Source organism: Acanthopagrus latus, chromosome 7 (genome assembly GCF_904848185.1).
Source record: "Acanthopagrus latus isolate v.2019 chromosome 7, fAcaLat1.1, whole genome shotgun sequence".
In the NCBI taxonomy this organism is placed as follows: Eukaryota; Metazoa; Chordata; class Actinopteri; order Spariformes; family Sparidae; genus Acanthopagrus; species Acanthopagrus latus.
Window position 1 is genome coordinate 60,461 of NC_051045.1, and position 21,347 is coordinate 81,807.

Consider the following 21,347-nt stretch of genomic DNA (forward strand, 5'->3'; position numbering starts at 1 on the left):
AACCAAACTTGAAACTGGTCAAAACTGTTTCTCTTCAACATGCAATAGTAATCGACGTATACACTCGTTATTTCAACAAGATGTCATATCAATTCCATATGTGGTAACTTATTGGAACACCTTTATTATTAACCCTGACTGGAAAAATATTTGGAACTTGCCAGCTAGATATAGGATAAATAATAAAGATTTCACAGACCACATTTTTCCTTTTGTTTTGAACATATATTGTTTGGCTTCTTTGATTATCCATCTGCAAATAATAATAATAATAATAATAATAATAATAATAATAATAATAATAATTATAATTTATATCATCAATCTCATTATACTTTTAGCCAAATGGCATATCCACAAATGTCGATACACTAATCGGAAACCTCTCTTTTCTATCTTTGAAAATGAGGCCAAACAATATATTAAAACAATTAAACATTCCCTTAATATGAAAGGCATTAAGACTTTTGATTTATGTGCTCTCTTTAATGTATTTATGTAATTGTAATATGATAATCTGAAATATTGCCTCTGAATGTACGTAACCCCCTGGCGACTGTCTGTACTGTACTGCATTGTATTTCTTAATAAAGATTTATGAGAGAGAGAGACAGAGAGAGACAGAGAGAGAGAGAGAGAGAGACAGAGAGACAGAGAGACAGAGAGAGAGACAGAGAGAGAGAGAGAGAGACAGAGAGACAGAGAGAGAGACAGAGAGAGAGACAGAGAGAGAGAGAGAGAGAGAGAGAGAGACAGAGAGAGAGACAGAGAGAGAGACAGAGAGACAGAGAGAGAGACAGAGAGAGAGACAGAGAGAGAGACAGAGAGAGAGAGAGAGAGACAGAGAGACAGAGACAGACAGAGAGAGAGAGAGAGAGACAGACAGAGAGAGAGAGAGAGAGAGAGAGAGAGAGAGAGAGAGAGAGAGAGAGAGAGAGAGAGAGAGAGAGAGAGAGAGAGAGAGAACGCTTCTTCCGGTGCTCAATTGTTCCTGTCTGAGCAGACTCGACTTTTTCTGTCTGTAAGATCCAACATGGCGGCGTCTACAGCTTCACGTGAGCTCTTCACGGACGGAGTCAGAGCGGTTCTGCACACCTGGCCTGTTCTACAGGTAAATACACTGACAGGCTCAGGATTGTGCTACCAGACTAATGTTGATAGGGTAACGCTAACAGACTAAGGCTAACATGCTGAGGCCGGTAGGCTAACGCTAACAGGCTAATGCTGGTAGGCTAAGGCTATCAAAGCTAACTTCAAAGCGGTGCTGGGTAGAACACGCCTCCGGTCCGGATCCTCTGAGGTCCAGCTCCAAACCCTGATGCTCATATAAACGTAGACGTTTGCGCGTCCGCCATATTAGATGTGGCAGGTTAACCCTGCAAACAAGTGGACGTGAAAACTGTATAAAAAGCACTAAAGTTTACATTTAACTGGTTTCGATGAATCGTTTTTATGTCTGTCCAGAGGAAATGAAGGCTGCGACATGAAGACAGCTCACTGTCAGCACATTTATATGTATAATAATAGTTTCCTGCAAGTTTACTTTTATTTATGTTTGTATTTATTTTACATAAAATGTTGTTATATACAATATATAACTTGAGTATACTTTTCTGTCATGGAGTTTATTGTTTCACTGCCAGTTGCAGTGTCTAATTTTGATCTGCAGCCTTTGTTAGGGTTTGTCTAAATGTCATTATTAGAACTTCGATAAATATAAATCACTGAATATAAAAAGACTAATAAAAAACAATTAATGTCAACATTAATGCTATTTATTCAGAAAACTCCCAGTTTTCACACCTGCTTGTATTTGTTTACCGGGCAGACCTGCCACATCCAACATGACGTCGACGTTCATTCCATCAAGTCGATGCAGCGTCTACGTATGTTTGTCGACACAAACCTCGGCACACTTTGTGTCCATGTTGAACATTTCTCCTCCAGGTGTAATATTAACATTATAATATTGACATTATTACAATATTAACACTATAAAATTTGTCAGCACCAGTCAGTACACAAGCCAACGTGTGATGAGATGCAGATTTTAGCTCAAATCGACTGTAAGTCACTTAATTCTGAGCCGATGTTGATGAAGTTCGGTCCGTTTGAATTCAGTTCCTGTGGTGATGTAATGAGCTCAGAACCACACTGGGACATGCAGCTCCATCCTGTGAACAGGAAGCATCAAGTGGAACTTATTAGTTGTTGTGATTTTCTACAATAGTTGTAGATTTCTGTACATTATTATTAAACCCACCTGGTTCCTCATTATTTTATTAATAATCAAATCAACTCTTTGATAAAAACGAACAGACAAATGTTTTGAACTGACTGCTTTAACAATCTGTTCTATTTTAAAGCCTTGTTATTAACTATCTGTGGTTTTAAGCCCTCGATGTGTCTCGCAGACTGCTCGCCCCTCAGGTGCAGCGCTGCCTCGTGTCCGGACGAGGAAACGGAATCTTTAGATGACGCACACGACAGAATCAATGTTTTACTGTGTGAACATGCTGTTAAGAAAACTTTCTATGTGTTTTCTGCTACACTGGAACAAAAAACTTAACAGATCAAAAGCAAGTTTTTATGTATTGAATGACGCTGACGGTGAAATCAGAATCGGAAACAGGCGAATTTATTGAACCGAGGGGGGAAAACGGTTTGTTGTTCTACAGGGTATCAGAAGTATTGAAAAGGTATTAAATTCAGTGTTGTCAGAATAAGGCCTTCTGAGTGCCACGTTACATTTAATTTACAAAGGTCTTACAATTTTAGGACCATCATAAACAACTCATTAAAACTGGTGATCATAGACTACAAAGTGTTTGTGGGATTAATATGTGTGACAACAGCTCAGGCCTGTTTGAGTCACGTCACTGCTGGTGTCGTTGTCGCCGTTGTGTTTTGGTTGAGCCGCCTGCAGCTGAAGAAGTCGCAGCTGGTGAATTTGCAAGCTTGTTGTGGGTCGACACAACTCTTGGGACAGAGGGCTAATGGATCCTGAAAGTCTTCTCAGACCACCATTCATACATGTCAAATTATGAAGTTTGGACTCTGATATCACAGCTGCTCTTGATGGAGGAAACAAAACAGTGTTCATTATTAGACAATTGACAGACAATATCAAGGAGTTCAGAAGCTTTGTCAACATGTGGAGAGTTTTATTATGGTCACCCCATGAACTCCTCTTCATCCTCCTAAATATGTATTTGTATGTTTTAAATCATCACCTTGTTTTACTTGATAGTGTTCATACTGTTTTCAGAGTGGTCGTGAGCATAGTTTAAATTTCAGTGCAGATATGTGCGAATATGTGACAGTTCCTGTTTGGTTGAAGCTAACAACTGATCAACTGCTCAGAGTTGAACTCACTGTGTATTTACTTGTTTTGTTTTTTAATTCCCAGATTGCCGTGGACAACGGGTTTGGTGGGTTGTACGGGCAGCAGAAAGCAGATTGGATGGTTGATGTGGTCCAGCAGTATTTCCATGACAATGGTTGGTACCTATGGTAACTTGTCAGCTATGAATACATTATTTCCTTGAAGATTTACATGGTGTGTACTGCAGTACTGACCTTAAAGGAATACGCCACCCCTAGGTGAAATTGAGTCACTCCACGCAGTCCCTAGAGTTGGATGAGTGAGCGAAAGCGTTTTTTAGCCGACCCAGCCATTGTCCTAATCTAGAAATGCCGCGGTTAGCTTTAGCTTAGCATAGTCGCTGTAATCCGGCGTGTCCAGCTAGCATGTCATTGCAAAAGTGAATCAAATAACTCAAGATTTGTTTTGTAATTATTTCTCGTGACCTATACATTCATATCAAGTACACATATAAATGCAAATTAACACGAAGGGATTTACTAGACCAATTTATATCTGGAACTATTTGCGGCCGCAGCACAGGCAAAGCACCGCTACCACGCGCAAAGACCTGAAACCTGAGACCAGCACCTGAAAACCCTCAACTTCCGTCAATACACTGACAGCACGCAGCACCACAACTTCCAGCGTTAGTGTTAAAATGGTTATTTGCTGTGTGAAGGGCTGCGATAACAAGCAGAGGACGTACACGAACATAATGTTCAGTCTAATGTATGTAGAGCTTCACATAAAAAATAATAATGCATTTTTTTGTACTTACTCTGTGGACAGTTGTCCATTGGGTCCACTCGGTGTGTTGTTTCTTTTCCAGTTCACTTTATCGCGCCGAAAAAAAAAAACTGAGGACTGCAGGATGGATCATTGCTGAGAAGTCGTCGGTAGCAGTGACACAAGTGCGGTCACGCTCCTCTTCGGGAGCGTTGCTCACCATCGACGGCAGTATTTTATCCCACTCTGCACAGCACAAACACTCCATTTCAGTCGGCATGGGTTGGCACACTCCACAGTCACACCACCAGTTCGTGTTTGCTCTCGTTCTCTCGTCCGACTCGCCTTGACTCGTCGCAACGTCCTCTCTTCCCCGATCCAAAGCACGCAACTCCTCTTCAGTGAACTCAGGTTCGAACAGGTAGGGTCTCGGATTTTGGTAGTCAAAGTCATCTTCGTCTGTCGTGTAATCTTCCATATTCATCGGACTCGAGAAAGCACACCTGTCAGTGTCAGCCTAGAGGCAGAGAACGTAGTAGCCACGCTGGTGTATTGACGGAAGTTGAGGCTTTTCAGATGCCGAGTGGTGTCTTTGCGCGTGGTAGCGGTGCTTTGCCTGTGCTGCGGCCGCAAATAGTTCCAGATATAAATTGGTCTAGTAAATCCCTTCGTGTTAATTTGCATTTATATGTGTACTCGATATGAATGTATAGGTCACGAGAAATAATTACAAAACAAATCTTGAGTTATTTGATTCACTTTTGCAACGACATGCTAGCTGGACACGCCGGATTACAGCGACTATGCTAAGCTAAAGCTAACCGCGGCGTTTCTAGATTAGGACAATGGCTGGGTCGGCTAAAAAACGCTTTCGCTCACTCATCCAACTCTAGGGACTGCGTGGAGTGACTCAATTTCACCTAGGGGTGGCGTATTCCTTTAAGACCGCTTTGCATATATGCAGAATGCAAGTAATAGACACAATATACAGCTAAGAGGAAGTACTCTGAAGTTAATGGTGATGTGTGTGTGTGTGTGTGATCAGCTGACCTGCAGCAGTATGAGGTGGAGGACTTCATCGCTCAGCTGATGGATCAGGAATTTGACACAGTGGTGGATGATGGGAGTTTACCTCAGGTACACATACACACACACACTCTCTCTTCCTGTACCTGGGCAGGTGTATGATGATGTCAAATGTTTACCTCCTGTACCTGTGCAGGTGTCTGTCAGTCTGCTGCAGGTGTTCAGTCAGTGGCAGCAGGGGGCACTGCAGCAGCTCAAACATACCATCAACTCTCTGACACAGAAGACAAGTCAGAGGGCAAAGGTCACAGCTCCAGCCACACAGTCTGATGATGACAGTGATGATGAAACACAGGTACGTCTCAGGTCTTGTGTTCTTGTGCCTGATGTTTGTAAACAAACAGTCGATGGAGCTGAAACTGATTGTGAGCTGTTCAACACACCAGCCTCTTCAGTGGCCAGCAGCAGTGTCTCTGGGCTGGTAGGGGGACACGACAGCCTGTAGCCCTTTTCACACAGAGATGCTGCATTATCGCTGCAGCAAGCCAGTGCCATGGGACCTAAAGAGGCATGACGGTACACGTCATGACGATGACCTCTGTGTTTTTTTTCAAGATTTGTAATGTCGTTAATCCTGTTAATTTACACATGAACCTGCTGACAGTTTATAATCATAAGGATGCTGTTATAATGTGTAGTGATTGAGATCCTGACCCACCAGACATCCTGGTAAGTGTCAATGTTAGCGCCGGAGAGAAATTTCACCCCTGCCGCCTCCAAGACTTTCATACAGAGGCGAAGAATTGGATCAGGATCCCTGCATCCAAATAGCAGTGTGAATGGAGCAACTCCCTCTTGAGGATAGTAATCCTGAGAGGAACAACAGCAGTTCAGGACAGAAGTCTTTGTATTTACCTGGAAACTACAGCTCAATTACCACTGTATCAGAACCAGAGCTGCTGTGAGCTCTGTGCAACTTGTGTAGAGAAGACAGCCAATCAGAGGAGTAGGAATAGTACTAAGTAGGAGTAGTCTTGGTGGAAATTCAGTGTCTGTTTATTTCAGCAGGTGTTTAAATGAAACCGAAATAACGGAATTGTTTGTGCTTAGGTGATGGACTGCGAGTCATCCAGTCCATCAGTCAGCAGGACAGAACCTCGTCCTCCTTGTCAAGATGAAGAGGACGGCTGGACGGTGGTCCAGAAGAAGAAGTGATGAAGAGCACAGAGCGCAGAATGAACTGTTGACCTTTGACCCTCAACATGGGACTGTAAACAACTTTTCTAGTGGATGATGAACTGTTACCGTCGTCGTGGCGATCTGAGTGCAGAGGGGATGCCATCTTTCCAGAGGAGTCTGTTTTTATATTAAATGTGTTGAAGCTGCTGTGGTTTCCTGTCTGATCACTTTTATTAATCGCTGACAGTTTAACAGACGATTCAGTTATTGGTGAAGGCTGAGTCACCTCGAATTTCACTTTGATGAACTGTTCCTTTAATTGTGGATAACTGATCAATAATGAATTACCAATTGACCCTCTACGACGACGTTCAAGTGTCTCAACAGCAGCAGGCCGGGCCTCCTCTTCTGCCCAAGTTGCTGGTTTGATTCCCGACCTCCAGTCAAAGGAAACGTCTCAGACAAGTTTTCATTCATCTTTATTTTCACACAAGAAGATATTTTCACATGTAAAAAAAAAAAAAAAAACTCTTGATGTCACTGGTGATGTCACTATGACAGGCAGAAGGGGTCACGGTCATTTTCAAGGCACTATTTATTATATGAACATAGAAACAGGTGAGCGATCAGAGGTGCTCTGAGGACAACTCACTTTCACTTTGAGTTACAGAGCTCAGTGCTGTGATCAGTGTCAGTTAGAGGGTCAGCTACAGTATGCTTGTCTATCATCATCAGGGAGGTTTGGGAGTCTGTGATCAATAATCACTAGTCCCAATCACGCAGTTCGCAAATTCTCCGCTGATGGTGATTCACACAGAGTGTAGCATCTCCACCTTAAAGGCAAACCTCCATGAATTCACACAGAAAGCCGGTGCCGCGGCTCCTAAAGAGGCGTGACGGTGATGATGATGACGTCGGTGTGTCTTCAAAGTGTTCCTTGGTGTCCTCCTGTCAATCTGACTCCTTCACTCGCAGGATGGGAGGCTGTTTTCTGGGGTAAAGTTCCCTGAAGTCTTGGTCGGGAGGGCTGATCGTCGCAGTGATTTATTTTCATCACAAACATGCGGTGAGTTAAAGTTTTTTACCGGTGACAGACGCTGTTTTTAGGGCAGAAATGTGACGAAGAGTCGGTAGGACGGGCGGGAGGAAAGACACTTCTCTACGTATATCTGTGGTATTTTTTCCTCATAAGTTGCCAAAGACAGTTACTGTTGTTTGGTCATGTAACGTTAATGTTGCTTTGTGGGACATTTCTCTGTATTAAGTTGAGTGAAGGACCTGGGTAGTTAACTGACAGTCCGATCAACACGCCCCCTCTCCGTGCCACCGGCTTATCCATTCACACTGGTTCAGTGCTCCAATAATGCGGCCCTGATACTACCTCCAGAGGCGGTTTGGTGCAGGAGCCCCGTATCCAAACGGCAGTGTGAATGGGGCTACTGAGGGAAAGCAGGAAGTGAATCAGAAAAACACAAAATGTGTAAAATTGACAATAATCTGAAATGAGTACATAGAAAGAAAATAAGTAGTTAGACCAGAAACTGAAATTAAAGTTAAACTGAAAGAAACTAACGGACACATCATGGGATCTGTTGGAGGTCAAAGGTCACCAGGAAGGTAGTGAATGGGACTCAATCCAAACGTCTGTTTGTTTAGAATTCTATGTTACAAGCTCGGAGCTGTTTGTCGTTCTGTCGACCTGAACAGTGTTTCATTTCACAAAAATAGACTTGCGTGTATTTTACACACAGAAGCTTCTGAAACATACAAACAATCAATCAGTTGATGGATCTGCACAGACAGTCGAGGTGATAAATTCCTACTACACTTGAACTCAACACTGACATAATGAGACACTTCTAACACTCCTCAACCACGGTGTGTGTATCAGTGTGTGTTTATGTGTGAAGCCATGCATGCTGCAGACACTGCGCGGCCGTCGCTCTGCGTTCAGGCTGAAGCTCCAACATGGTCAACAGGAAGTCACTGAACTGAGCCGCCTGATCCAGCGGCCACTCATACTTCTCCAGAAGGACCTCGAACAGACCCCAAGGCTTCAAACTGGAGATGTGACGCAGCTCACCTGAGACAGGTACACACAGGTGAGACGGAGGTGAGCTGAATCCTTAGAGTCAAACTTAGCCAACTGGCTCCCATAGTTCATAGCAGGCTCTGCCCCCTTTTATCTTTATTTATGTTTCCAAAAGCAATTTATCAGAAAGGGACACATTTTTTATAAAAGTGAGTTTGAAGCTGCCTGTTCACACTGACAGGGCAAATGTGTATACAATAAAAGCATTGAAATGAAATCAATGCTTTCAATAATTCTTTGTCATTTGAAGTTTGTTTTTGAGAAGGAAAAAAAAAAAATCAAATAAAAATTGTAAATTAAGTTTGGTGTGAAAAAATGTACTACCACTTCCAGGGTGCATTTCACTGACAGAGAGCTTCACATTATTTAGCTTCAGCTTGCCTCACACCTGAGGGTCATGGGTATTGTAGTTTTTATAGAGTCCTGAGTTTATTTACATAACACTGTCTCACCTCTCCTGTTGAAGTACTCTCTGGAGTACCTGCCAGACAGAGCGAAGGGCAGAGGAATCGGACCAAGCAGCTCGATGATGTGAGCAATGTGATCTGAACAGAGTAAAAATATACAATGAAGTAGTATAGTACTAACATACTGCAGTAGTGTGTGCACAAAGTGCAGTACCTTCATCTCTGGTGTAATCTTCTCCTGAGTGAGGTTCAAACAGGTAATCTCCTGTCGCCAACTCAAACGCCTTTAAAAAAATTAAAACACACACAAAAAATTATTAGATCAATCAGTAGTGAACACATCAACAGATACGCCAGTAAATCAGTGTGTCAGTCACTAAACCAAACAAAGCATCAGAACGTCAAGCGATACGGGGTGAGGACAACTTCACTTCTTCATTAGCTCAACTCTACAACTCTTCCCTTGTAACATCTTCACCTCATGACAAACAAAAATGTGACAAGGTGAAGTGAAGGAGAGAAGGGGACACAAGAAGTGATGAAGAAGGGGAGAGGTAAAAAAGAAATGAAGCCATGATGAGTGAAGATGCGCTAAGGTGAAGCGCCTCGTCACTGCCGGAGTGATGTTGCACGCCATCGCTCCTTCCAAATTACCTTGTCACTGCTTAGTCGCGCAACAAGGTGACGTGGGAAGCATTGCGTCTTCAACTAGTTCCCTCGCAAGCTAAAGATGCGTCATGTCAGGCAACTGAGAGGTGACAAGTTGAAGACGGTCTAGTGTGTGTGTGTGTGTGTGTGTGTGTGTGTGTGTGTGTGTGTGTGTGTGTGTGTGTGTGTGTCAGTACCATGCAGGCAGTGCTCCAGATATCAGCAGGTGGTCCATACTCTGCTCCAATCAGAACCTCCAGAGCTCTGTACTGTCTGGTCTGAATGTCCTCAGTGAAGTGTTTGTGCTGGACAAAAGACAGAAAGAGAGAGAGGAGCCGTCTGATTGGTCTGTTCGTACTGACAGAGGAAGAGGAGGAGATGATGAAGCTGCCTCACCACCCAGCATGCATTTCCCAGATCAGCAATCTTCACTCTAAGTTTGTGTGCGTTGAGCGGATCGAGAGGACTGAGGACAAAGTCTGAAGCGCTGAAGACTGAAACACCAACAGGACAGAACACATGTCACATGATGCTGTCACATCCTGCTGTCTGTATTTTTATTTCAACACACTTATAAACATGCGTAGAAGTAACTGATTATATCTACTCAGTTGATGCTGGTACTTCAACAAGAATTTTTTCAAGTCTGTAATTTTACTCATAAATCGGCATTACATCGTGTAATCTACTCAGTTACTTTTCAAAGATTGACTACTGAGTACAATTTTAATTAATATCTGGCAGCAGACGAGACTGAATGCCACACACACACACACCATCTCGTCCGCTCGAATATCCCGACTGAGTAGAAAGTGCTGACTCAGATGTTGCTGACATCACAGAGCTGGAAAATCCTGATAGGCCGGAGGCGGGGCTGGAGAAGCGACCAGGGGCGTGGCCATTACACCTGTCCTCCAACCAGGAGCCGGTGGACTCTGGGCTCGCTTTGCTGTTAGCTGTGGAGCGGGAAGTGTTGCCATTGACGACCAGAGGACCTGAGAGCAGGAGGAGTTTAAATAAAGTTAATTTTAGTACACCGCACGTACACACACGCACACGATCTGTCATCATACAGTTTATAATTTAAACATAATGTATGCAATTAAACTACAAAGCAAATGAACACAGACTCATTTCATCATGGTTGTGTGTGTGTTGCTGTGTCTTAGTTCAGGGTCTGCATCCTCTGACGGACCCGGCCTTTGCGGTCTTTGAAGACGAGTCCTTCAGACTGTCTTTTTCGGGCTCAAAATGAATCTTGGGATATGTGAGGCCGCAAAGGATAGTAGCAGTGCATCCTCCAAAAACAGGGAGAAGAAGGAGCATCTGGAGGAGCTTTCAGACTGGGACAGACTTCACGCAGCACTGTGACGTAATTGGCCTTCAAATACTCCTCTGAAGGATGCAGACCTGAACTGAGACTCAGCGTGTGTGTGTGTGTGTGTGTGTGTGTGTGTGTGTGTGTGTGTGTGTGTGTGTGTGTGTGTGTGTGTGCTCACAGTTACTGTCAGTGTCGTCAGGTTGTAACAGTCCGTCTTCCTCCTCCATCCTCTGAACACATGACAAATGTGTTACATACAAAATAGAGATCCCAGTTTTCGACAGAAAACTGGGTTGAAATTGCATGAAAAAATACAATAATATATATCACCAGAAAAAGATTCTTGCCTATCCCATCAGGGCTTTTGTATTTTTGTCTTTACCCAAAGTTTTACTGTAGAACTACAAACGTGTCTGTTTACTACAGGTTAACACACATCAGACATCACACATCACCACTACTACAGTACCTGTATATCCACCAGCCTCTCCTCCAACAGTCTCTGCTGACGCTTCGCTTTCCTCTTCAACTTCTTCTTCTTATTCTTAGACAGCTTACCCGCCTACACACACACACACACACACACACACGAGAGAGAGAGAGAGCGAGAGAGAGAGAGAGAGAATCACAAAGTGAAGTTTCTACATCAACACTATAACACTGTTGTTTAAGTGCTCTCACACACACTTTGTGTTAGTGACACTACACACACCAGTCTATACCTGACAGCACAGGTAGAGGAAACATACAGGTCATTCCATATCAACTCAGGTTCTACCTGTGTGTGGTACCTGTTAGGAAAATATTAACCTTCGTTTTAAAATCATTCACATATTTTATTTCAGTTTTAAATTATGAATTTAATTTAATTATTTTTTCTGGTGTCATCATTGTCTGAAACATGTTTCAACAGGAGCAGACTTATTAAAGCAGTTCGACATCGTGAAGATCAAGTTTGGCTGCGTTGATGCCGTCAGTAATTTATATAGTGGTAAGTTCAGAAAAGTTTGAAATAATGAAATGATGTGTATTGAGCCAAAAGTCCACAGGATGACATCATCGATATGCAAAAAACTATTACCAGCTGTACATGAGGCGGTGACAAACTCAGCTCAACGGGTATCCAACAGATAGAAAACCATTCTATAACATCTTTTGTACATTTCTTATCTGCCTGCAATACATATTAACAATTTCACATGAAGAAGTTTGAATAAAAATAATCATTGTTGATTTACTCTCCATCAAAGACTCAGTGCCGAGTTGACAGAACTACATTAATACGACACAGAATCAACATCTGGATAAACACAGTGAAAACTAGTGGAGATACTAATGTTTGAAATTAAAAACTGCATTTTACTGTATTTAATGTGACAACTGTAAACATCCAGCAACAAATATTCAACACATTGATCCTCATGTAGATGTAGATCCTCAGTGTCTCAGGACAATGTTCAACACAGTCCAGTGTAAAACAAGATGTTGGTGATGCCGACTATACACAGAATCACTGACACAATGGGCTCCGGATCAAAAATAAGTCAAAGTTAATCCTCCAGCTGTAAAAGTGCTGCTGGAGGACAGAGGTCCATCAATTTTACAGAAGTCTGAACAAAGAAAACCAACAACTGATGTTAAATCAAACCACCTGACCTGTTTCATTTAATTTTATCCATCGGCTCATTTGATGAGCTTTTTTACTACAGGTTAAAGACACCTGACAAGTTCAGTAACCAGTGAGAACACAGCAGGCATCACAACTGGAAACTTACCTGTAGATCCCTGGGAGCCATGCTAACTAGAAAGAGAGAGACATGGAGGCAGACAGACAGGGAGAGAGACAGGAAGAAAACATCAGAAATAAAAACAAAGAGACAGAGACAGACAGGAGACAGGTAAGAAATGCAGAAAGAATGAACAGAGACAGGATCTTGTCCGTCTCAACAGAGTGGAAACCACAACCCGACCCTAAAACCCCAACACAGCTCCCAGTAACTCTGTTCAAGTTATGACTGACGATCATTACCTAACACCTAATGATAGCCAACTAATGATCATTAATGATCATTAACTAATCACTACCAACTAACAATCATTAACTGATAACTAGTGTTCATTAAGTAATGACTAACGATCATACATCACAGATCGATCTCACCACAGCTCTCTGATCACTGTTGATCAAACATATAAATCTATTTCCATTTTCCATCACAACTGCTGCCCTGGATCTGCTGGCCTGGTTCTACTCGGTTGGACTCAGGTGCTTAGTCAGTTATAAGCGCATTTTTTATTTTCTATAACTTCTCTTCACAATAAAAGCCGCCCCAATTTTCAGTCATTTAAAAGCTTTTATTATGAAGCAGCATTCCAAGAAAAGTTGTGTTTCAGCAACAGAACATGACTCCAGAACCAGCTGACGGTGAACATGTGAACCAGTGAAATACAGCAGAAGTCCTGAGAGCTGAACACACTGACTTTAAAAACCTCTTTTTCTCTCAGGTTTCCTGCACAGACATGAGTGCAGTATCAATTTTAGGGGGAGACGGTGCTTGTCATGGGTTGGCTCGACCTCGAGATGAAACTGCAGCTCACTTGCAGGCAGAGCGGCCATGGTTTGGACCTGCTCCAGAGCAGGACCATTGTCGGTATTGCTCAGCTCAATTTGGTTCAGTAAAACTGCTGATGGAAACGCAGCTCGGTTTGACTCGGAGCGGCCAAAAGTGCCGGTGGAAAACTGATCAGACATTTAATATCACACCTGGTTTCTCTTTTCCTCTGACCAATCATATGGCTTGCTCCTCACCTGATGACCCCGAGGGGGGTGGAGCCCCAGCCCTCTGCCAGATGGTCGCCTCAGCCGCCAATCTCCTGATGTAAATCTCATCGACATCCAATAAGATGTTCTCAGGTTTGATGTCAGTGTGGATGATCTTACACTTTGTGTGGAGGTAGTCGAGTCCCTGCAGCACCTGCAAGACCAGACAAGTCAGCGCCAACAAGTCTGAGTCTAAACTTAACTGCAGGTCTCATCAAAAGTCCCTGTGTGTACACAGAAATGTGTGTGAGAGTGTGTGTGTGTGTATCTGTGTGTTACCTGTCTGATGATGGTCTTGACACAGACCAGAGGAAGTCCCATATAGTTTGACTTTATGATCCATTTTAACAACTGATGACCCAAAACCTCCAGAACCATACAGACATCTGAGAGAGGCTGAGGAAACTACAGACAGACAGACAGACAGACAGACAGACAGACAGACAGGCAGGCAGGCAGGCAGGCAGGCAGGCAGGCAGGCTGGCGATAGTGAAGGATACGGACTCCATTGACTCCAGAGATCTTGAAGTCGTCAATCAGTTGGACAACAGTTTCTCTGTAGGGGTCAGACGGGTCACTGTCTCTCACCTGAACACAAACAGATTTGTTAGGTGGGTTCTGAAGATCTGCTTTAATCAATATCACCATGTTGCAGACGTGGGAGACCCAGAGGAGATTCAGAACTAGAGTCTCTAGCGTATCAGTCTTATCAATTCCTTACAGCCCTGTGGCAAATGGTCCATGGCCTGGTACCAGTCCATGGCCTGTCTGCATCAGGCAGGCTCAGAACCTGGAGTTGCAGATTCGCAGACTGAGTGTGTAAATGAGACTTACACATCGCAGCAGTTTGATCTCATCCAGAGCCGTCTCGGTGTAATGTGGAGCGCTCTTGACCACTTTCAACGCCACAAAACGCTTTTTCCTGAATACAGACGGATCCACGTGAGCCAACAGAACAGTAACAGAATCTGATAATAATAAAACACTGATAGAAGTGTGTCATGTGTCATACTGCAGGTCCCAGCAGAGCCAGACTGTAGAGAAATGTCCCCAGCCCAGTTTTCTGACCACATGGTACCTCCCATTGAACAGATCACCGATCGTCACTGGGTAGTAACCACCTGGAACACGAACAGAACAAACTGTAGAGCAGGTACCGGGAGATTCTGCAAATATTACTGTGAGAACAGGTACAGGCGAGGTATCAGAAAGCTGTCCAAAAAACACACCTTCAGGATTGTGTTCAACTGTCACAACAGCAGGTGAACTTGTTAATTATGTAGCCAATCAAAACCAGCGTGCACCAAACGGTATCGCAACGACCAGGTGCAGTGTGTAAATAAGAACCAAAAAATATTAATGAATAATCAATGCTGATCAATCAACCTGCATCTTCTTTGTCTCACCTTTGCAGTAATCTGAGGGGTCTTCCTGCTCTTCATCGTCAGAGCCAAGCAGCTGTGGAGGAGGCGGTGTTAACTCCGTAGGGGGTGGACTCATAGTTGGAGGAGGTGTGGTCAACTGAGGGGTAGCTGATGACATCATTGGAAGCAGGCCAATGGGAGGGGGTAGAGAGTCGAGGGAGCAGGGGACAGAGACGGTAGAGGAGCAGAGGTGGGAGGAGACACTGGAGGTGAAGGTCATCGAGGTCAATAAGAAGGGGTCAGGGTGGGAGGGGCTTAATGGAGGACTGGGAGGAGCTTTGTCAGGTTGCTGAGCAGAAACTGGCAGTAATCCGGAGGCATTGTGGGTAATATTGTGTGGTATGGCTGGAGGGGATTCAAAGTGATCTGATTGACTGTCAGGAAGACTGATACTTTGAAGAGTTCTGTGAGCCAATCTGGAGGAATTCTGGGTAACATTTAGGTAAACATTTGGCGGTGACTGGCTGGGACTGTGGGCTGCATGGTGAGATGTAGTGAAAATCTGAGGAGTCACTGGGACTGTCTGGGTTGGATGGGGCAGCGGGGCAGACTGGAGGGTACTTTCAGGAGGTATCAGGGCGGCTACAGGTAAATCTGCTGCATCTAGATCGGGTGGTGTGGTGTCAGGGGTCTTCTGAGGAGGAGGGGGTGAGCGGGTTGGGGGGATACTCTGGAGGGGGGGTGGGGCGGGTTCAGACAGTGAGGTGGTGGTCTGGAGGTGTGTCTGACAGGTAGTGGAGTCATGAGGGTTGTTGATACATGGTCCTGATGATGGAGGGGATGGTGTTTCAGGACTACTGGGGGGGGGCAGCCGGGTGGTGTGGTGGGCGTTGTTGTTGGCGTTCAGACTCTGAAGGTCACACGGAGCATCAAGCCTGAAACCCAGGGACACAAGATGACATCAAACCAAGCTCACTCAGTGATAGGTCACATGGTTTGAGCTGTTCTGTCAACTCCCTTTTTTCATTCTTCCATTTCTGTCACTTAACGTAAGCAGCTGACATCATCAATAGATCAGTCTGATCAGTTCTGATCGATCGAAAGTGTTAAAAAATGAGCATCATGTGAAGTTTGAGTATTTAAACATCGCCTCCGACAGTCGGACCGTCTTCAGCGTGGACAGTCATTCATCCTTCTGACAACGTCATGTCATTGTCCGTAACTGCTTATCCCTTTCCATGGGGTTACGGGGTGTTGCTGCTGGAGCCAATCCCAGCTTTGTCTCAGGGCGAGGGCAGGGTACTCCCTGGACAAGTCGCCAGCTCATCGCAGGGCCCTCACTGATGAGCAATGTGGGGTTCAGTATCTTGCTCAAGGACACTTCGACATGCAGCTCAGCCCCGCCCGGAGCCGGGATTTGAACTAGCGACCTTTCGATCACTAGTCGACCTGCTCTACCCGCTGAGCTACAGCCGCCCCCTTCTGAAAACGATGAAACTTAAAAGTGTGATGTCATGGCGACGTCACTGAAACTTTACTGATTAAAAGTTGAACCTGGCTAATTTCTGTGGCAACGCAGTTCATTGGCCAATCAGATAGGAGACTTGTACAACACACCAACACATCGTGTGGAGGTGTGTGTGTGTTTTACAATGGGTTAGTTTAAGTCTCAACACCTGGTGACGTCATTCTGACAATGTACACAGTCTGGTGTGTTTTTGCATCAAACAGCCAACATGGATCACATAACTGTGACACACACACACACACCAGTCTATTTCAGTGCAGCTCAGGCAACAATGTCTGTGACTCAGAGATGTCATGTAGCAGCTGTGTGTGTGTGTGTGTGTGTGTGTGTGTGTGTGTGTGTGCACGTGCGTGTGTGTGTGTGTGTGTGTGTGTTGTGGGATCATGATTCAGTCTCTGGTTCTATTATTGGAGCTGACTCTCTCCGGCCGAGTACCAATCCTGTTTCTGTCAGCAGACACCAGAACAGTTTCCAGAACCTCCGTTTCCTGGTTTGGAACCTGACAGTTCAACAACAACAACAACAACAACAACAACAACAATAATAATAATGAGGATGATGATTATGATAATAGTAAAAACCTACAGTTTCCTCATCAGCCACAGGAGAAGAGATGAGAACAGAAAAGGGATGGAACCCAGTGGAACTGTACGGGTTCTTTACAGCTCCTTGGGTCTGAGGTACCAGTTTAAACACCAGCACAATATATAATCCATGAATTTGATCAGTTAATCAAACATATTAAATCCAATGAAAACTAAAACATCTCAAATGTGTTGCTGTTTATACAAAATTAACAGTGAAGACACTGAAAGTCGTCTTTGTGACTCTCGTCTCCTTTATTCTGATATGTGATGAAACGGTAGAGTGCATACCTCAGCCGAGGCAGTCCCCTTCAACTGAACTGGACCCCAGATCTGTGTATTATTATATACTAAACTTCCTCTTTGTGAGGAACCATTCCAGGGTCATCTTTTTATCTAGATATCAAGGCGCCGACAAGACACGGTAGAGATTCTGTGTTGTGAGCATGAACCGGTTCTGTAAGCTGTGGAACTGAAAGAGGTGATTCTGATATTGAATCAGAGCTTTGAACTCTAATATTACGACAGTCTGAACACACAGTCTACATTCAGCTCTCCTCAATATCTGATCCACTTCATAAATCACTTCTATCTGGTTCTGATCCGTAAACAGCAGCTTAAAGTAATATTATCAAACCACCAAGTACAACATCCACAGAACCAAGACCATGATGATCAACAGAATCTGAACCAAGTCCTGGATGGAAAAAAACACGGAAGAACTGATGCAGAGATGATCGTTCAAACTGATCTGGAGTCAGTGAGAGAGAGTGAGTGTGTGGTGTGTGTGTGTGTGTGTGTGTGTGTGTGTGCGTGTGTGTGTGTGTGTGTGTGTGTGTATGTGTGTCTCACCGGTTCTCCTCTGGTCGAACTCTCCGGTGTTTTTTGCCTCTCCGTCGGTGTTTCTTGCTGGCGGAGGCGGTGTTTCCACTTCCGGCACCGACCGCTGCTGACAGGGGATAGTCAGAGTCAGAACCCGTCTCAGAACCCGTCTGAGGCTCACAGCTCGGCTTGCACAGTTTACTGATTTGATCCACAGTAACTCCAGACTCTAGAGCACCGAGGGTCTACTGGGACTTACAAACATTACTGGGCTTCATTCCGGACCAGACTTCATCACAGATCACACACCAATGAAAACAACAGAACCACCAACAGAACCACCCAGAAAACATTTACACAAACTTCATTTACAGTACCGAACTGGACCTGTTCGAACAGTCTGAGGCAGCGACCTCAGCTGATGTTCAGATTGTTGAGTGGAATCTGGCTGAAGCAGAACCTCTTCTCGGTGCCAGCAGCAGTCACAGGCTGGTACCGTTAGCTAACGCTAGCTAGTTTAGCATGTTAGCCCTGCAGTCACTGAATGGAGACACGAGCTGCATCGATAACACTAACAGCTGAATCGGAACTCCGGCCCGGCTCAGGGGTACTTTACCTATCAGCATCCTGACTCCCGGTCCTCAAACCGAACCGGGTCGGAGCGGTCCTGGCCGGCTGAGCCCACGGTATTCTGGAACTAGCTCGTAAGTCTCCGTTACCCGACAGAAGTCCACCAGGAACCGACGGTTAAACCTGGAGAAGGTCGAAGGATGTTCAGATAGTTCAGAACCTGATCCAGGTCAGAACAGGTCAGAACAGGTCAGTGCGAAGCAGCGTGGTGTCAGTTAGCCTGTTAGCTTCGTTCGATAACAGCTGACGGTCTGTTAGCACTATTAGCCCGGTTAGCTCCGGCTGCAGATCGGCGGCTTTCACTGCAGTCCGCCACTGTCTGTACCGGGTCTGTACCGGGTCAGCACTGGGTCTGTATCGCGTCCACGCTTATTCTGGGTGTGTTTTCTCTGCTGCTTCAGTCCGACCGTTCATGGTCTCAACAGCTGCTTGCAGGGTGACACCAGACACCGGTGTTTGCGCATGCGCAGTGACTGGCCACGCTGAGCCTGGACCCAAACTGGGCACAGTGGCGGATCTCCAGAATTTAAAGACGGTGGGGGGTTCTCTTCTGTTACATGACTCACTGTGGACGTGTGACCGTTCTGTTAATGAGACAGCAGTCAGAATTAAAGCTGCAGTCTGGAGTTTCAACAAAAAAGTGGTCTTTGTCAGAAGTTTGAATGATACAGCTCCCAGGTCAGTCCTCCTTCCTCTCTGCCTTCTAAGCCCCTAACCATAACCCAACCCACAGAGGAGGAGCCTGCTGTGCACGAGCAGGCTTGTAACCATGGTAACAGAGGACGCCAGATAACCAAGATGTCACATTCAAATTAACAACAACATGAGCCCTGATTGTTCTATTTCTGATCAATACAACTAAATTACAGTGACGAGCGTCTCATGCAGATCACTGTGAATATCCAGAGTAACAATCAATATTCCTCACATCGCTGTAGACGAGTTACCAGGTAATCATTCAGGAAATCATTATCACCATGGTGCCTTTCTGAAGCATGAGGAACGTTATTTCTCCAAACCAGTTCAACCAATACCAATCCACACCTGCAAACTTGTCGCTTTTCTGCTACAATTGCCGTTTTGGTCGATTGAGTCATTAATGTGAATCATGTGGAACAGGAGAGTTTTTTGGGGGTGGGGACGGAGGCTGCCCTGCACACTAGAATTGCAAAACATTATTGGATAATTCTTATAATGACCTGGAAGCAGTTGGCAGTAGAGATGTTCAAAGGAGAAGACCTGAAGTATAGGCCAGTGGACCAAAGGATGTGCCACAACATCATATCGGCCGGAACCAAAGACAAAGCTCTGAGGAAGCAGGCAACCCTAAAGGAGATGGAACGAAGGAGGGAGTGTGACTGCCAGCCATCCTCAAGTGCTGCTGCAGCAAGAAGAGCGAAGGCAGAAGAGGAGGCGCTGGCCAGAAAGCGGCATGCAGCCAAACAACACAAGAGAACTTGTGAAACACTCGTCTAGGCTAAGAGACCAAAAAAAAAAGTTTTTCATGTCTGTCTTTTGTTCTTTTGTTATTTTTTATTTCAGTGTCATGCGTCCTGGTATGACGCCCAACACTTCCTTGAGTTCCAGGCATTTCCATGAGTTGTAAATAAAATCATTTTAAAAATATTAAATGTGTCATCCTCCTTAAGCCTCAAGGATGTTTTGACATTGATTTTTGTATGCTGATTTTTGTTTAGCTACGCTCAGAAATTTGTAATTTGTATATTAAAATCCCCCCGTGACACTGTCACCTTTTTTACTCTGAGGAGTTTGCATATCTGCACTTCTGAGCGTCCTGAACACAAACTGACGTTATTATAACTGTCCGCTCACTTAAAGACACTTTTGCTAACCAGTAGCCATAAACACAGAGCTAAACACTGGACAGTGGCGGTTCTAGACAAATTTTACTGGGGGGGCCAAGGTGGGGCCAGTGTTTAATCAGAAGGGGTATATTAAAAAAAGGGAAACAAATGATATTTAAACATTAAATACTTTAATTTTGCTTTACTTTAAAATCATACAAAACTTTATTTTGTACATTAAGAGTGCATTGATTGAAACAATGAGGTAGGGCCATCAAAAAATAGAAATTAAATACAGTAGGACAATGCTGCAGAAGGTGAGCATGGACCCCCGACCCTTCATACCAGTCTGGCCTAGAGCTCCGCCTCCTGTCCTCCATCAGAGTGGTTGAGAATATATTCAGCTTGGGCTGCACTGCTACATCGTTCTTGGACTTGCTGATATCTGTGGAAAGATGCACAGTAAACATTGGGCACAACTACAAATAACATTTATTTTACTGTTGTATGTACTTATTCTAAAATGTAGGGAAAGTATTTGTTTATTTTTTTAACAAAAGAATCACATATCAACGATGCAAAAAAGAATTCATTTCAGAAAGCACCATTTTATGGACACACTGTACTATGATGTACAGAGGCTTTGTCCTCGCTGCAGCGGCCCTGGGTTCGAATCCCAGCCTGAGGACCATTTGCTGCATGTCACTCCACCTGTCTCTCGTCCTGTTTCCTGAGCCTGTTCTATCAATAAAGTCACATAAAGGCCAAAAAAATACTAAAAAAAATATTTTTTAATTTTATTATTCAGTCGGCTCAGGGGGGCCAGGGACATTTTTACAGTGGCACGGGCCCATTTAGGGTAACCGCCATCTTAGCCTTGTGGTTAAAACACAGAGTGAAACATATATCCAGCAGGTTCTTACCTGTCCAGCAGAAAAGTCCTGACAGACCCGCAGCTCCTCCACCTCAGATATTTATCCTTGTTTTCTCTCTGACTCGGTCCAACTCTTTGTCTTTACTCTGCTTT

At 44.3% G+C, this 21,347-nt stretch overlaps 2 protein-coding genes across 3 annotated transcripts; one reads left to right on the forward strand and one right to left on the reverse strand.

The window, feature by feature from the left end:
* The first annotated feature begins 953 nt into the window (after positions 1 to 953).
* Positions 954 to 6,505, forward strand: tsr2 (TSR2 ribosome maturation factor). Its single transcript, XM_037104505.1, has 5 exons — positions 954 to 1,111; positions 3,410 to 3,500; positions 5,139 to 5,230; positions 5,316 to 5,474; positions 6,230 to 6,505. Exons 1-5 carry the CDS (start codon positions 1,034 to 1,036, stop codon positions 6,332 to 6,334), a joined length of 525 nt encoding a protein of 174 aa, XP_036960400.1. The 5' UTR covers positions 954 to 1,033; the 3' UTR covers positions 6,335 to 6,505.
* Positions 6,506 to 6,761: 256 nt separating this feature from the next.
* On the reverse strand, positions 6,762 to 20,076 carry srpk3 (SRSF protein kinase 3). 2 transcript variants are annotated; one of them, XM_037104503.1, is made up of 17 exons: positions 18,502 to 20,076; positions 17,916 to 18,012; positions 14,994 to 15,886; positions 14,600 to 14,708; positions 14,422 to 14,509; positions 14,088 to 14,175; positions 13,867 to 13,973; positions 13,576 to 13,741; positions 12,542 to 12,567; positions 11,236 to 11,328; positions 10,945 to 10,996; positions 10,222 to 10,440; positions 9,842 to 9,939; positions 9,643 to 9,750; positions 9,012 to 9,081; positions 8,843 to 8,935; positions 6,762 to 8,381 (listed from the first exon to the last, which is right to left on the reverse strand). In XM_037104503.1, exons 1-17 carry the CDS (start codon positions 18,509 to 18,511, stop codon positions 8,197 to 8,199), a joined length of 2,502 nt encoding a protein of 833 aa, XP_036960398.1. In that variant the 5' UTR covers positions 18,512 to 20,076; the 3' UTR covers positions 6,762 to 8,196. The 2 variants fall into 2 exon arrangements, with proteins under 2 accessions (XP_036960398.1, XP_036960399.1); XM_037104504.1 differs by having other exon boundaries at positions 17,916 to 18,009; positions 18,502 to 20,075.
* Between the last annotated feature and the right edge of the window lie 1,271 nt (positions 20,077 to 21,347).

What these genes read in the sequence shown, in the direction of transcription:
- tsr2 (XM_037104505.1), top strand. Translation starts at nt 1,034, where the DNA reads ATGGCGGCGTCTACAGCTTCACGTGAGCTCTTCACGGACGGAGTCAGA. An exon ending in GCAGTATTTCCATGACAATG is followed by an intron (nt 3,501 to 5,138) that starts GTTGGTACCTAT and finishes GTGTGTGATCAG; the next exon opens with CTGACCTGCAGCAGTATGAG. An exon ending in ACAGTGATGATGAAACACAG is followed by an intron (nt 5,475 to 6,229) that starts GTACGTCTCAGG and finishes GTTTGTGCTTAG; the next exon opens with GTGATGGACTGCGAGTCATC.
- srpk3 (XM_037104503.1), bottom strand. An exon ending in AGAGGCTGGTGGATATACAG is followed by an intron (nt 10,997 to 11,235) that starts GTACTGTAGTAG and finishes TCATGTGTTCAG; the next exon opens with AGGATGGAGGAGGAAGACGG. An exon ending in ATATTCGAGCGGACGAGATG is followed by an intron (nt 9,940 to 10,221) that starts GTGTGTGTGTGT and finishes TTGGTGTTTCAG; the next exon opens with TCTTCAGCGCTTCAGACTTT.